Here is a 16,304-nt window from a genome sequence, read left to right on the forward strand (position 1 = left end):
TGTAAATAAAATATAAAAGCGACACGAACGGCAGCGTAGCGGTTATCAGCACGTCTGCCTCGCAGTTCCGAGAAAGCGTCTCGAAACAAAATGGGGAAGTGCAAAATTGCAGCAAATCCTGTTTTGCTTGATTTGTCCACTAGAGAGGGCCAATGGCAAAGCTTTCCCACCCCCCCCAATCCCCCCCCCCACCTCTATCAGTTCCTCTTTCTCCCTCCATGTGGTAGAAATCCTTTTTTTATATACTGAAGATTATTTTCAATCGTTCACAGCAGTTACTACTACCACTTCATAATTACAATGTAATTATAATGTAATTACAATGTACGCACGTAGATCTGAAAGTAGCGCGATGGCTTTTTAGAAATGAAGGAAAATATACATTCTTGTTGTGGGAAGGAAAAAAAAAAAAAAGAAAAAGACAAAGCAGATGGTCGCATCCGGGCTGGAGGTTGCATCATGTCGAGATGTTGCAAATTCGCTTCGAGTTGCCTGACGAGCGGCTGAGCCGCGAGAGGTTGAGCCACGCTGATGAAATCCATCATTTGGGTTGCCCGGTCTGCTTTTTTCCATCTTTCAAAAAATGATTTCAAGCGATATTGATCAGTTTGGTAACACGGTTTAACACAGTAATGCGTTTCCGTGCATGAACCAGGTTGGACATACCAGTTAATTAAGGCCCTGTCAATCTTTCTGATGATAAATTCAAAACAAAAAAAATACATACATACATACTCCACCGTATGTATGTGTGCCATGTAAGCTATGAATCTTATTTCTTGTCGGCAAATATCACGGAGGGCCTTTGAAGATTCGTTTATCGGTTTGGCAGGGCGGCGTGACGCAAATATTGGTGCCAGAAACCCGTACAGGACACGAGAACATTTGTAATTATGGAAATACAACACGGGAAGGACACGTGAAGACGTACGGACGACTTCGCTAGCACACTTTGGCTTCTCCGCGTGAAAATCCGAAGGAAACTGGACCACTTCAGTGTGGAGTTTGCGTGTTCTCCGGAACAACATTAATTGGACCCTCTAAATTGCCCGTAGGTGTGATTGTGAGTGCGATTGGTCGTCTGTCTCCATGTGGCCTGCGATTGGCTGGCAACCAGTCCAGGGTGTACCGCGCTTCCTGCCCGTTGACGGCCGGGATAGGCTGCGGCACTCCTCGGACCCTTGTGAGGATAAGCGGTGAAGAAAATGGATGGAGGATTAGTTTGGCAGAGGAGTAAAAGTGACAAATGAGCCAGAATCCCATAAAACTGAACACGGTCTGAAAGGCCTGCAATGGATAAATTAATTTGCCAGCAGTTTCCAACCCGCTTATCCTCACATGGGTCGCGAGGAGGGCTCGAGTTTTGATTGTTGGGATCAAAAAAGTAATTTTCACCCAAACCACCATGAATGGAGACGACACAATGCTAATTAAACCATTCAGCTCCTCTATCATCCATCCATTGGCTGAGCCGCTTATCCTCACAAGGGTCACAAGAGCGCTGGATCCTATCCCAGCTGTCAACAGGCAGGAGGCGGGGAACTGGTTGCCAGCCAATCGCAGGGCACACGGAGACAGACAACAGTTGCATTCATAATCACACCTCGGGGCAATTTAGAGTCTCCAATCCAGCCATTTTCTTAGCCGCTTATCCTCACAAGGGTTGTGGGCTGTGCTTGACCATATCCCAGCTGTCAAGCGAGGTATGCCCTGAACTGGTCGCCAGACAATCGCAGGGCACCTTGAGACAAATAGTCGCACTCACAATCACACCTAGGGGCAATTTAGAGAACCCGGGTCCTCAAAACTGGTGGCCAACAGTTTACCAGCTGTTCCACCGTGCCGCCCTGCTGTATTTTGGTTCGAAAAATTATACGTTTTTCTAATTTGCCTAAAAACAATTTTTTTCCCCCGCATTCTTAAATTCCAATACGACTTCAGCACCTGCTAAAATCGGGTTTTTAAAGTCCATTTCTCAGTGAACAATTCCCAGATTCCGAATACGACACAAAGTGATATTTTAAAAAAATGTGACAAGTTCGCAGTGGCCGATAAAAGCTCGGCCACACATCCCCGGCCGAGCGTGACGCTGAGATATTTCCGCGTACGACTCGGGGGCGACGCGGCCGTCGAGCCCCCTCGACGGGCCCCCTCGACGGGGGGGGGGGGGGGGGGGGGGCGCAGATGCTTCTCAGCACTTTGTAAAACGCGAGCACGTCCTCCCCTCACCCGAGAGGTTACTGGAGTTCGCGCACGTCTTTATCTGCCACCGCTGATAACGCGCTGCCAGCTTTTCACTGGCAACAATAAAATGTTCATATTTACACTTATGATTCCTTTTTCTTTTTTTGCCCACCACAAATGAGGCTCATAAGATCTCGCGCGCAAACCCGCGCTCGCAATTGCACTGGCAGCGTGGCGGCGAGTCTCTTCTTTCTTTAGACTTTCGGCGCCTCGGCGCGATTCGGGCCGGCTCCCCGGCCCGTCCTGCAAAGCGAGGCCCGATTACATCATGCGGCGGCCCGCGCCTCCCCACCGAGCCCCCGCCGGGCCCGCCCGCTCATTGGCGGCCCGCCGCGAGCCGGCCGCTGCGCCATTGGCTGAGAAAGGAGGGCAAGTCTGTGCAAGACCTACTGAACGACTGACATGCAGAGAGGGCGAGGAGGGCGACGCCGCCCTGTCGTGCCCCCCCCACCCCCCACCCCGTCCCCTCCCCCATCGTTCTTCAGCGGGCGCACAAAAGGTTGAGCATACTGTACATGCGCTGGAGGTCAAATGTCAACTCTCGAGGCTTCGTTTATTCCCAATTATGCTCTTCAAAGAACAAAGTCTTTTTATTAATGACGAATAAAATATTTATTGTAAAAAAAAAAAAAAAAAAAAATCTCGTTTTCAGTATCACTAAAATTTATCAATTTAATGAGTTGACCGAAGAAATTACACGATCGAACCATTAGAACGTGAAAGTGGGCTTTAGCACGTTTTGTTTGGTTTTCGGAATCGTGCCGCCCACCCCAAAGTTCTTCTGGTGAAGTCGGGTACAGTAAGCCAGGCGGGGTCAAACTCATTTTTCCCTCCGAGGGCCGTTGTGACTTTGAAACAAAAATATTTTGTCATCTCATCATATTTGCATCATCAATTTATGAACCGGTTTTGGAATCAGAAGTCAAGGCTGATGTGTTTTTTCCAACGATTCACGTTTGGTAACGCAAATATGCTTGTAATATCTCAACTTTATCATTTATGATGTATGACAATTTGAAATTTTGGTACAGGTTTTTACAAGAATCGCGGAAATTGACACTCGAGATTTGGCTTCGCGGGCCACATAAAACCATGCGGCGGGCCAGAGCTGGCCCCCGGGCCTTGAGTTTGACACCAGTGCAGTAAACGGTAAGTACCGTATGTACATAAATACTGCTGACCCACGTACCTTTAAAACCGCTGTGTACACATTGTAGCCATATAATTACACGATCAAAGTCGCTATGATCATAATGTCATTATGAATTACCGTCTGGGATTAAAATGTGTCGTTAGTTTTTTCGATAAATTAGCAGATAAACCAAATTGCAGTCTGAGGGACCAAAACCGTCAATGGGCAAGGAGGCGGGGTACACCCTGAACTGGTCGCCAGCCAATCGCAGGGCACATGGTGACAAAACAGCCGCACTCACAATCACACCTAGGGGCAATTTAGTGTCTCCAATTAATGTTGCATGTTTTTGGGATGCGGGAGGAAAGCAGAGTACCCGGAGAAAACCCACACAGGCACGACGGGAACATGCAGACTGCACACAGACGGGTCTGGGATCCAACCCGTGACCTCAGAACTGTGAGGCCAACGCTTTACCAGCGACAGCATTAATTGGACAGACTAAATTGCCCCAAGGTGTGATTGGGAGTGCCTCAGTCGAATCCAACCTTTTTCTTTTTTTTTGCGATTTTTATTGCGGTATGATTGCTGATGTGTACAGTTGCGCTCGTAAGATCAGTTAGAATTTGGGAAGTATTATTATTTTTTTATAATATAACCGATGACTATTAATTGGACACTAAATTGCCCCTAGGCGTGATTGCGAGTGCGGCCGTTTGTCTCTATGTGCCCTGCGATTGGCCGGCAACCAGTTCAGGGTGTAACCCCGCCTCCTGCCCGTTGACAGCCGCGATAGGCTCCGGTACTCCCCGTGACCCTTGTGAGGATAAGCGGCAAAAAGAAAATGGATGGATTATTGATCCACTTGCAGATTTAGCAAGGCTGACGTGAGGTAAAGTGAAAATTGTTTTGTTTTTGTTTTTTGTTTTTCCCCTCTCCAGCTTCTCAGCCCGCACGTGTACTAATACAGTACACGTGATTTCCGAGGCGGAATCGGCGCTCTGCGTGAAATATTAAACGCGCGTCAGAAAGAAATGGCCATCTGTTGCATTATCCCGTTCGACAAGCTAATGGCCGCTCCGCATTAAATGTGCGCGTGCGCCTGTTCCGGCGTGCTGGGTTCACAGCGGACATCTGCTAACGGCGCTCAGGCTCGCTTATGTAATAACCGGCTCTCAAGAAAAAAAAAGAAAAGAAAAACGAGGAAGAAAAGGAAATAGGGGAAGTCCTGCCTGCTCAATCGGCCTCTTTCTTTCTTTCTTTCTTTCTTTTTTTCTCTCTCTCGCTCTCAAAACAGTCCTCTCAGGGGAATGTTAAGATAGCGACAACAAAAGATGGAATGGAAATGCAATTTCTTTTTTTTTTCCCGCCCCCCTACTGAAAAGCGTCGTGAACTTGACGTTTGCTCTCCGTGAGCATTAAGGCGACGCAAACGTGTCAGCCTCGCGATTAACGACTCGCGTTTGTGCCCCGTCAGCGCATCTCACGGTGCCGGATCGCTTGCTGTTTGTGACGAATGACGTTAACGCCTCCAAATATATCACACGCAAAATAACACGATGTGATTTCTTGTACCCCCCACCCTCCCCCATCCCGGCGCCGCCCCTTTTCCGCTACAACGGGGCGCCATGACCTTGCACGAAAAACACACTTAGGCGAGTCCCTCGTTGGTGCCGTGCGGGACGAGGCCTCGGGATCTCCAAAGGCTCGGAGATCGCATTTGCTTGAGCGACTCCCCAAATGTCGGCAGATGTTACAATCATTCTCTAGCATCTGTGAAAAATTACTGATGTTAGTGCCGTACTGATGAGCTCAGAGGAGTGAAGCTGAGTCAGTGAACATTTTCCATTGTCTTAGCCGCTTATCCTCACAAGGGTGGCAGGGAGGGCTGGAGCCTATCCCAGCTATCCTCCAGCGGGAGGCGGGGTACACCCTGAACCGGTTGCCGGCCAATCGCAGGGCACGTGGAGACAAACAGACGCACTCACAATCATACCTACGGGCAATTTAGAGTCTCCAATGAACGTCGCATGTTTTTGGGATGTGGGAGGAAACCGCAGTGGCCGGAGAAACCCCTCGCAGTCACGGGGGAGAACGTGCAAATTCCACACAGGCGGGGCCGGGATCAAACTCGGATCCTCAGAACTGTGACGTTAAAGTTTTACCATCTGAGCCACTGTGCCGCCCGGGCTATACTCCATTTATCATAAATTCATCTTACAACAAGCTAACCTTCACAAGCTAACGAAAGACGCTCTAATAACGTCTCCCACGAACGACCCAGGCTCAACCTAGCTCCGCCCCCGAACAGCCCAAGAAAAAGTCTAGCCCCGCCCCCAACAAATGAAGCTTTTCTCTCAGCTGAGTTGATGTATCAATATACTTCCTTGACAGCAAAGTACTAATAATACCCTATTTCGGCGTGGCTTTACTGCATTCTAAACATCTCAAAATTTCCCCCCTCCCGAGGAACTCCCATGTTCAAGAGATTTTGGCCGCATGCGGGAACCCTAACCCCGGAACTGTCGACTCACGCAGCAAACTCAAAATGGGCGCGGCTCATCAAAGAACTCCCGGGCCAAAACAGACCTCGGCATTCACGGGCATGCCCACTCACGCACCCGCACGCCGACACCAAGTCGCGCTATTGTTCGCCGCGGATTAGATTCAAGTCCGCAGCGAGCTGCCTCGGAGAGAAGGCCTTTGTCCTGCGGTGATTTTTGCGACGTTGCTCTGACGACGTATTTAAGCGCGCTGCAAAAAAGAAAGAAAAGTAAGAAGAACAGAGCAGTCGCTGGAGACGAATCCAAAGTGTTTCCCCGTGACCGTCCGTCTCTCCGCCGGGCTGCGAGGGCGCCACGCCCGCCCGAGCTCTTACGTACGTTCATTCCTCAAATGTCCCGCGTCCAGCGTGCATACAGATGCGAGGCGATTGGACGACGAGGATCAGGTGATGCGGGCTCCGCTTTTGACAAATGTGAAAACGACGGCAACAACACGCGGAAACCAGCTAAAAGACCTCCTTGTCTTCCCGCAGCAATGGGAGAGATTTACAAGGCCAAAACCACAAATTCCGCCCATCCAAGCAAAAACCTTGCGCATACCAGCCGGTCCGAGACGGAGTACAAAATTGGACTGAGCGGGACCCGTGCTGTTGGGACTGGAGGAGGACACAATGTTCCGGCATTCTGCAGCTGCTGCGCGATCCACATTCGCGTTCGGCGTTCTCAGCGCCGCCAACGTGCCGAGGTCCAATTCCTACTGAGTGCCAGTTTCCGACTTTGCCTGTTCCCGGGTGGATTTCAAGACGCGCATCCCGACACGTGGCTGGGTCCACGAGACCCAATTCCAATGAAGTTGGGAAAGTGTGTCAAGCGTGAATTAAAAAAAAAAAAATACACATATTTGCAAATTGTTTTCAATCACTCAAATATTGCATATTGATTGCTTATAAAAGGAGTACGGAAGCGTATTGCTGCCACACCAAAAAACAACAACAAAAAAAAAGGTCGCTACCACATTATAACGTGATATGTTTCACATTATAATGTGGTTAATTACACATTACAATGTTTCACATATATAAAATTGTCTTTTGGGGTTGGGGTAAAGAGTGGTGAAATTTATTTATTTATTATTTTTGACGTTATTATGTGAACGAATCCAGATTATTCTGTGAAACAATTCACATTGTAACGTGTAATTAACCACATTATAATGTGAAACATATCACGTTGTAATGTGATAGCGACCTTTTTTTTTTCGTGTGTGTGTGTGGCAGCAATACGCTTCCGTAAAGGACCAACCCCGAAAGGCTCGGTTGTGAGGTGAGGTTCTACACTTTGTGAATGCCTACGTCAGAAAATACGTTTCACAATGTATAATTCCGAGGAATGCACGGATTTGATCAACTACGCGTCCATAACATCGTCTGAACATTCACAGAATCTGGAAGAATCGTCGCGTGTAAACACCCAAAACCAAAAACCGGCATCGGATCCCTCGCGACCTTCGACGTCCCCATCAAGTTCGAACGCAGACATCTCTGATGATCACTCAAACCATCCGTCCATTTTCTTTAACGCGTATCCTCACAAGGGTCACGGGGCGCGCCGTAGCCTATCTCAGCTGTCAACGGGCAGGAGCCGGGGAACACCCTGAGCTGGTTGCCAGATACTCAAACCATGCAGAATAAATCTAGCAAACTACAATCGGAGTGGCAAAAATGTAGATTGTCAGCAGTGCTGGCCAGGGGCGGCCTTGCCCAGAACTTGAGGACTATGTTGCAACTCGCAGATTCCGTTAGAATTTATTGTTGCTTTTCGTCGTTCTAGTCCAGCCCCATCGCGGTGCAGTGACTGAGAAGATCCTGCGAAGGGCGCTGCGCCTTCACGATGGCCTTGGACGTCCAACAAGCAAGACACTTCCTTGTTTACCCTGAAGTGTGTTTTACAATACACGGGCGTCGTTAAATTCTGTATCTAATATCTTTAGCGCAAGAAATTCATTTTTGTCAGTTGGTCCATTAGAATCGAGCCTTTCTTGTGTCTGCGTGGGACTTTCTGGAGAATTGTCTGGTAAGCGCTTCTGCGGTGCGCCCAGAGAGGACGTAAAACCACGTCAGCGCCGGCCTTCGCTACGGCGGCGGTACAAGGCGCCGTATTGTGAGGCCCCGCCGGCGCACAATGGGACGTTCCCCCCCCCCCCCCCCCCGCCCCCCGTGCAATGAGACCATTTGTGCCTGCACCAGTACGACCTAACACTGGACTGTGGACTACCTCTGGAAAAACTGCAAAGCGATGTCGGTTGATCTGCTGCATGTGTTTGGATATTAAAACACATAAAGGGGGTGTTGACTTTAGAAGTACAGCCCGTTACCAAAGCGACCGCGGGGGTTGATAAATACAAAGAGACTGTGGGTGTGAACTTGAGCGCTCCAAAGATTTCAATCTCCATTTACAACATCGTTGAGGTTTATCTCCCACGTGCGCAGACTGACCCGTCTTGACTAGAGTCATTAATCCTGCCACGTCGGTGCGGCGCAGTTTTGCGGTGTTGACAAAATGAACGACCAAATACATTTTTGTAGTTGTCAATTATCTGATGGAAGTCGAGTCGAAGTCGATTCGTCGATTGACGTCACTGAGTTCCTTGGTCTCCATGACGCCGTCGTTCACGAATTTTCTCAAACAAACTGCCGAGGCCTCCACAGGATCCACCCATCCGTTTTGATTTGCCGCTTATCCTCACGAGGGTCGTGGGGAGCGCCGGAGCTTACCCCAGCTGTCAACAGGCAGGAGGCCGGGTACACCCTGAACTGGTCGCCGGCCGATCGCAGGGCATACATAGACAAACAGCCACGCTTGCAATCTCACCTAGGAGCAATTTAGAGTGTCCAATTAATGTTGAGTGTTTTTGGAATATGGGAGGAAACCGGAGTGCCCGGAGAAAACCCACGCAGGGACGGGGAGAACATGCAAACTCCACACAGGTGGACCTGGCACCTCAGAACGCCAGCATGTTTACACACAATCACGAGCGTTGGCGCTAGCTTGTTGGGCTATGTAACGTTTTGTCGATGGATTACAAGCAGTATCGTATGAAAAGTACGCGAACATACATCAAGAAACCCTTACACGGAAGTCTTCTCCAGTCCTGAGCACCGGTGAGCAAAACCCTCATCCCATTTTTCGGATTTACGGTCGCCGAAGATTTTGAAAATCTTCAACGAAATCCGTTCCACTTCAGTTATGCGCTACTATGTGTTAGCCTCTTACATAAAATCGCAACTAAATATTTTCAAGTTTGTGATGCTAACGTCAGATAAAGTTCTCGGAATGTGAGTGCCTTTTTCACGGCATGTCCGCCAACTTCCTGTTGCCGTCGCTTCTCTCCGTCCTTCCTCTGTTCAGCGGGGGGGGGGGGGGGGAGTCCTCTGCCCCAAATTGCAAATGCGCGGCTGCTCTCCGCCATTATTATTTTCTTTTGGTACAAGTAGTCAGACAAACAGCTTCTTCTTCTTGTTTTTCTTTCGGCTTGTCCGTCTTGCAGGGCAGAACACTCCCCGCCGGACTTTGCGCAAATGTCACTCCTCGACTTGCTAATGATCCTTTAGTTCTCTTTGGGAAGAAGTAGGATGACCTCGGACACAGGTCGGAGGAATGTCCTGACAGTGTCCAGACGTGGTTTCTCCTGACCTCCGTCTTCCGAACCCTTCCCATCGCTGCTTGGGAAACCCATCGGCCACTCGTTCCTTCGGAAGCACCATGTCTCCCGTCTCCGGTTTTCGGTGCGCCGTAACCCATTTGAGCCTCGGTTGAAGAGTGCCGAGAAACTTCTCCCACCGGCGGGCCCAGAACTCATTGGCGAGTTCTCGCGCTTGTTTGCGCTGAGACTTGAAGAGATCCTGTCCTGTGAAGTCGCCCGGTGGAGCTGGTAGATCCTGCTTTCGAGTGTGGAGGGTGGTTACCTGCGCTCTGCGCAACCGAGCTAGTTTGTCCATCTTTGTAGAACTCTTTCTACAAGATTTCGAGAAAGACCTCGTCCTCCAGTGACATGGCCCACATGTTGTCATGCTTTCGTGTGTCTCTTGCGCCAAAGAGTGTGACCAAATTTGTCCTCGGCTGTCACATGGGAGTGTTTGGGCCCGTGAGGATGAACAGTAGACTCCCCGGCGTCACTTATCCTCTCTTTCAAGGGAATGCCTTTGAGCACACAGGGAAGGATTCCAAGTTCTGAGCTCGCAAAGAAAAATCAGAGCAGTTCTGTAAATCTAAATTGCTGCGTCTGTCGGATTATGCGCCGATGTTCTTGCAGCTGTGCAATATTCTAGAGGCTTGCATGGATTTTTTCCATCTGTGTGGCTAGCTAGCTAGCTCCCCATTGGGCATAGCCTTAAATCGTAGTCTAACCACCTCGCTAACCCCGCTAAGTTTTCCATTTGCCGGCCGCCGGTGTGGAAAGGGGCACCAGACGCTGACATGGCCTGCCAAGCGTGCGTTCGCTCAGCTCAATGCGGGCCGCCAGTCACGTTGCGACACGGTCACAGCGGCGTCCGCTGCGACTTTGACGCGCCGACGCGAGGAAACAGGCAACTCCGCTCCGCCCCTGCCGTCGCGTTCGGCGGCTCGGCTCACGGGTTTCCCGGAACACGAGCGCCGGAACCTCGTGCGCAGAGGAGGCCTGTTTTGTCTGGACATGCTTCTGGATTAATGTGCATTCTCGGGGAATGACTGGGGCGTGGTGTGTGGTGCTCGGAGACAGCTGGGATAGACTCCGCACCGGTGTCCCTTGTGAGGATAAGCGGCTCGGATAATGGATGGGTGGATATAAAATATGCAGTAAAAACACTGGGATTTTTCACGCAAAGTTACTACCCTTGAACTGTTAACGTCTCCGGTTAGCATAACTGTGTTTCTGTTCTTGTGACTTGCCGGACCACCTGCCCCGAGTCTGGTTGACCCAGTTTAGCTGAACGAGGGGGCCATTTTGCCAGGCGCTCAGTCGCGCACAGCAGGAAGAGAAAGACCGGCAGTCCGAGAGTCCGTTCGCCCTCATTTCCCGGACGCCCTTCATCGGACAGCCGTCGTTCTCGGCCTTTAGGAGACGTTAGACCAAGCGAGAGGATTGGCTGAAGCTGTTGCTAAGGGAGCGCCTCGGGCCGCCCGTGATGCAATAAGACGCTCGGATCGGACTGTACTATTATATCACTTTGATGAGTCACGTTTCGTTGCTGACCGCGCAAGGACTTTGTTTTGACGCCGACAAAGCGCCAGACGCCGGTGACTGATTGACCCGCGCCGAATGTCAGACCGCCCTCAACAGTCACTAAAATGTGTTCGGACCTCCACGCGGACGCCATTTTATAATCCAATTTATTGCCGCGCCGAACGAAAGCGCTATCGTCGCTGACGCGTCGCTGCACTCGAGTCTTTATGACGATCCCGATTGTTGGATCAAGGCGCTTTGAAAAAAAAAAAAAAAAAAAAAACAAAAATCAACATTCGACTCGAGTTCTTTGAATAGGTGTGAAAGCATTAATATTCTGAGGCCATGCGTTATGAATATTCGTGTGCTCAAAAGCACTTAAAAAGGCAAATAGGCTCATTAGCCCTCAAATTAAAGATGATGCTAATGACGTCTGAGAGCTTTTATTTTATTTTAGTACACCAACTGCAAATATTAACCCTTGTGTTGCATTCGCTTGTCGGTGACCACAATAATGCTCCTGGGTCAAGTTGACTTGACTGGGCATGTGTAATTATCCAAAAGTGAAAAGTAAAAAAAATCCACTATCGCATTATTTACTCCATAATTATCCAACTTCAGCAAAAAGTACGGAAGTAGATTATAGTGACACCAAGATTTGAATCTGAAATCCAAAGTGATCACATTTTCAAAAGTTGTGTTTCAGTGCAACTTTTCAACGTTAACAATTCAACCGGCTGCGATTCACTGTCGGAAATTCAACCGTCTGTGCCGCCAGGCAGGGTTACTTCAGGTCAGAACCGAACAGCCAGCCAATCGCAGTTACGCTACCCTTTCTTAGTTAATCCAGTTACGCTTTCTTAGTGTGTGACGTCACCTGACTAAGAAAGCGTGACTGCGATTGGCTGGCTGTTCGGTTCTGACCTGCGGCGATGACGTGAGACAACGGATCTTTCCGACCCGTCAATCGCTCGTACAATAATAGCCAATTAAGATAGCCGCGTTGTTTTCTCCCCTGACTTGACACCCCCCCCCCCCCCCTCGCCACATTGTCCCACAAGCATTGCCGGTTGTCAATAGCGTGCGCTTGGAAAAGTTAATGTTACGAAGGAAATGGCCCTCAGATGCCCCTGGGGAAGAAGCTATCCTACTAGCTTACAAGTGGCCCGCTTGATTCATTTTCCAAAGCCTAAAGCACAGTTGACGAAGCGTCTACGACGGATTACGGCTCGCGAAAGACCGCACGTACAACTAAATGTGGACAATATCAACGAACACAAGGTTGTATGTTGAAATCTAAGTGAGGGAGAAGTATCTTCTCTGAGTTTGAATTATTATCAGTCCTTTACACCAGTGATTTCCGACCTTTATAGAGCCAAGGCACATATTTTACAATTGAAAAATCCCACAGCACACCAACAAAAGTAAACGTCACCAAAAATAGATAAATTACTGTTTGTATTTCCTGCCATCTAATAGATGATTTTTTTGTTGTTGTCTGTCATTGTGCCTCACTGGCATAAATACATGAATAAAGATACATTATTTCTTGGAATAAATGGACTTTTAAGACAAGAGCACAGGGTCAAATGAATAAACCCCACTCAATTATAAAGACTACAATGATATTACATGTTTTCATTCCAAGTAAAAAGTACTCACCCTGCTTCACATTCGTAAAAAAAGTACTCACCCTGCTTCACATGCGCAGTACGAGTCCACTATTTAATCCTTTTAACTTTCAATATGAAGTTTGTGAGGCGTCAAAACTTTTTTTGTATCCACCACCAACATTTCGCAGCAACTCCGACATCGCGTCCCGCTCAGTCCAAAATCTTAAATTCTGTGTACGTATCCTAGCGTGAAATAGTTGAGACCTTTCTGTTGTAGAACTCTCTTGGACAAGTCCGACGCAATTGTCCCCCCCCCCCAAAAAAAAAAAAAAACTTACCGCAATATGTGGAATAAACAGAATCAACTTCAAACCTGTTCTGTTCAGTCGCCATTTTGAAAGCGTGTGAGATGGCCACGTAAACTAAGGGGGCGGAGCTTAAGATCGTCAATCGGTGACGTCCATTGTAGCAACTATTGAACTTTTTTTTTTTAATCACTTTACGTTTCAAATTCAAATCCTGGTGGCACTAATCTACTTTCAAAATAAAAAAGTTTTTTTTTAAACAGCCTGGATTTGTATTTGAGTTGAACATTGCGCAGGTGTACCTAATGAATAGCTCAACTGCGTCCACTTCCTGGTTGAGTTAAATTAGCGTGCTAAATTAAGATGAATCTTTTCTGGTCCTTAAATCCTCACTAAATCCCTGATGAGCACCCCACCAAGGTTCTGTACCTGCCCATGTATCACACCCTTCCCTTGGGTCTCATAAAGTGCTTTATTAGCATTTTTACACCAACTTCCGCCTACAAATACTTCAGTCATATTAAAAGCACCAATATGACTAAAATTAGGAGTGAACTAGGTTTGTGTTAATAAAAAGGCAGAGGGAGTTTTTTTTTTTTTAAAGGTGTATTTCATAAAGACACTAACATTTTAATTTCAATAAAGAGGGAGCCCATGTACCGCTAGGTCTTCAAAATAAAAACGACTTACTTTCAGAATTTAAAAAATGTTTAATTGCAATTATTTATTCGCACAATATAAAATAAAACTTGACAAAAAGATGAGCCGTAATATAATGGTCAACGTTTTTTTGAGCAGTTTAGCCGACAGGAAGTGAAAATAAGAGGGCCAAGAGTCAAGGCACACCATGTTACGAGCAAAAAAAAAAAAAAAAAAAAAGAGAGCCCTTCCATTAAATCTGCATCAAAATATTTAAATTAAAAATTAGAAGAGGGGGGAAAAAGGAGGGACAGAATAACCAGCATTCAGTTTTACTCCTACACAGTCAGAATCTTTTATTCGCGCAAAAGTGGGCACAAAAACAAAAAGGAGTCGCCGGGCTTCAACCTCCACCAAGCACACAAAACGACGTGCGACAGGCGTCACCGGTTCCGAAGAGGACTTCCCCAAGGGACGCCGAGCCCACCGGGTCGGGGGAGGAAATAAGCGCAAAGACGACGCACGAACGAACCAACGAAGAAAGGGGCTGCGGGGCTTCTATCTGATGAAGTTTCCGCCTCCGATCTCCCGCTTGTACCGGTTGGTGAGGTGGTCCGCCTGCAGGGTGAGCTTGGACAGAACCCCAAAGAGTCCGCGCAGGTGGAAGTGGAACTGGCGCTCCAGGTCGGCGTTGTCGTCCGGGTCCGGCGCCCCGCTCGCGGCCTTGTGCTCCTCCTGCTGCTTGACGGCCATCTCCAGGAAGCTGGCGCCGGTGCTCAGCTCCCGCTTGAGGAGGCCCCACTCCATGTCGTTCTTGATGGACTTGAGGAGCAGGTAGTGCTCGTACATGTCCCGCTGCTGCTTGCTGGCGTCCTCGTGGAGGTGGTTGTTGTTGTTGTTGTTATTGGGTTCGATCCGCCCGGCCGCCTGCTCCTCCAGCGGCATGTCCCGCAGCAGGCTCGGCACCATGATGGTCTCGTCCATGTTGTTGGCCGCCGCCATGAAGCGGTGCATGACGTTGATGAGGGAGTGCTTGTTGCCGCCGGCGTCGCTGCTGATCTGCATCATGACGGCTGGAGGAGTCCCGAAAGGCTTCTTGGTTACGGGTTAAGGCTGGAACCGCAAAAAAAAAAAAAAGGGAGGTGCACAATAATCAACCGGGACCCTCGTGGAAGGACGACTTTCATACGATAAACTGAGATTAATCCGCTTTATCGCGCCGCGGCCATGACCTTGACTACCTGCGGCAAACATGCAGAGATGGAACACATCCGCTTACCTGAAGTTTGAGGTGAAATGCTTGCTTGGAGGCCGCCGGTATAATAACCAAGTCTTTTATTTTTATTTATTTTTTGGGACGGGGGGGAGGGTGTGGATGTGTGTTTTGGGGGGGGCTCCGGGAAGCACCCGCCGCGAAGGAAAAGCACGAATTTCCTCGTCGATCAAACGGCCGAATCCCGTTTATATAGCGCACAGCCGGCGGCGGTTGCCGAGTGGGAAGCGGAACCTCGCCCACGTGCGCGTTTCCAGCGAGTCCATTGGCCCGGGGAGCCGGATAAAGGCGGGGCTTGGGAGCGTATGATCCGTTTTGGGCCAATCGCGAATCGCCTGACGCGTGTCAATCAAAAAGCGCGTTCGTGTGCGCAATTAGCGGGCAAGTTTCTTGGGACGACAAAGGCGACGGCGGCGTCGAAAAATGAAAATACGTTATTCGTAATATGAACACAAAGTGCCTCTTTTGTCACGCGGTGCGCGTGGAGATCACGGTTGCGCTTAAACGTCACGTCTCGCGGGCTGCTTGCGTGGGCCGCTTGCGCCACTTGGCGGTGGTTCGGTCGCACCGCTCATTGTTGGGACATTTTGAAAAGTTCAAATTCCTGTTAATAATCATAATAATAACAATAAAAAGCGCTTACCAGCAAATGTCAGCCCTTTTTTTGTGTGACCTTCCCCGTGTTGAATAGCACAAAAGATTACAGAGCGTGGGGGGGGTTGCAGGCGACTTTAATTATGGCCATCAAACGTGGCAACGACGTCGTGACGTCATAAATGTTCGTTTTTTTTAAATACGTCTTCCAAGTGTGCGATTCATGACTGTTGGACTTTTATTTGCTAAATGATTTAAATTTAATGTAAGCATTTATCATATACTCTATTACATTAGTTTTTTTTCTTAAACTGTAATTGAAAACTATTTTAAAAAATCATTTAGCTCAACGGTAAACAAAGTAAACAGTAAACCATCAATTAACTGAGCCGCTTATCCTCATGAAGGTTGCGGGAGTGCTGGAGTCTTATCCTATCAAAATAAATACAGTAAAGCCTTGGTTCTCGAACGAAAATTTCGAGATTATTTTTTGCATCTGTTTTCGAACGAAAATAGGTACTCGAACGCCCCCCGACAAAACCCGGAAATAACATTGGGCGCGGCCGGACCAGCTGACCCACAACGCGGTTTGTTGCGAATTCCCACGCCGCCGAAAGAACATGGAAATAACGGAAATGTGCACGGCGCAAGCAGGTGACCCACCCACGACGTGTTTTGTTGTCTATTCAAACGCCCTCCGAAAAAATGACATAATGCAATCAGCCCAGTTTTGTTATTATGTATAATATAGCTCCAAAGAAGGCAAGTTGTTAGTTTAAAGTTATTCTGCATGTTTG

General features: G+C 48.5%; 1 protein-coding gene and 1 long non-coding RNA gene across 2 annotated transcripts in view; both read right to left on the bottom strand.

The window, feature by feature from the left end:
• Positions 1 to 13,080, bottom strand: part of LOC133508563 (uncharacterized) — an 18,138-nt gene extending 5,058 nt beyond the window's left edge. Inside the window, exons 1-2 of the long non-coding RNA XR_009797094.1 lie at positions 13,035 to 13,080; positions 12,777 to 12,939 (exon numbers count right to left, since the gene is read on the bottom strand). This is a non-coding gene — a long non-coding RNA (uncharacterized LOC133508563). The remainder of the gene's footprint in view (positions 1 to 12,776; positions 12,940 to 13,034) is intronic.
• Positions 13,081 to 13,970: 890 nt separating this feature from the next.
• On the bottom strand, positions 13,971 to 15,077 carry mid1ip1l (MID1 interacting protein 1, like). The gene is made up of 2 exons (XM_061834748.1): positions 14,920 to 15,077; positions 13,971 to 14,753 (listed from the first exon to the last, which is right to left on the bottom strand). Exon 2 carries the CDS (start codon positions 14,706 to 14,708, stop codon positions 14,199 to 14,201), a length of 510 nt encoding a protein of 169 aa, XP_061690732.1. The 5' UTR covers positions 14,709 to 14,753; positions 14,920 to 15,077; the 3' UTR covers positions 13,971 to 14,198.
• Positions 15,078 to 16,304: the final 1,227 nt, after the last annotated feature.

Source organism: Syngnathoides biaculeatus, chromosome 11 (genome assembly GCF_019802595.1).
Source record: "Syngnathoides biaculeatus isolate LvHL_M chromosome 11, ASM1980259v1, whole genome shotgun sequence".
Lineage (NCBI taxonomy): Eukaryota > Metazoa > Chordata > Actinopteri > Syngnathiformes > Syngnathidae > Syngnathoides > Syngnathoides biaculeatus.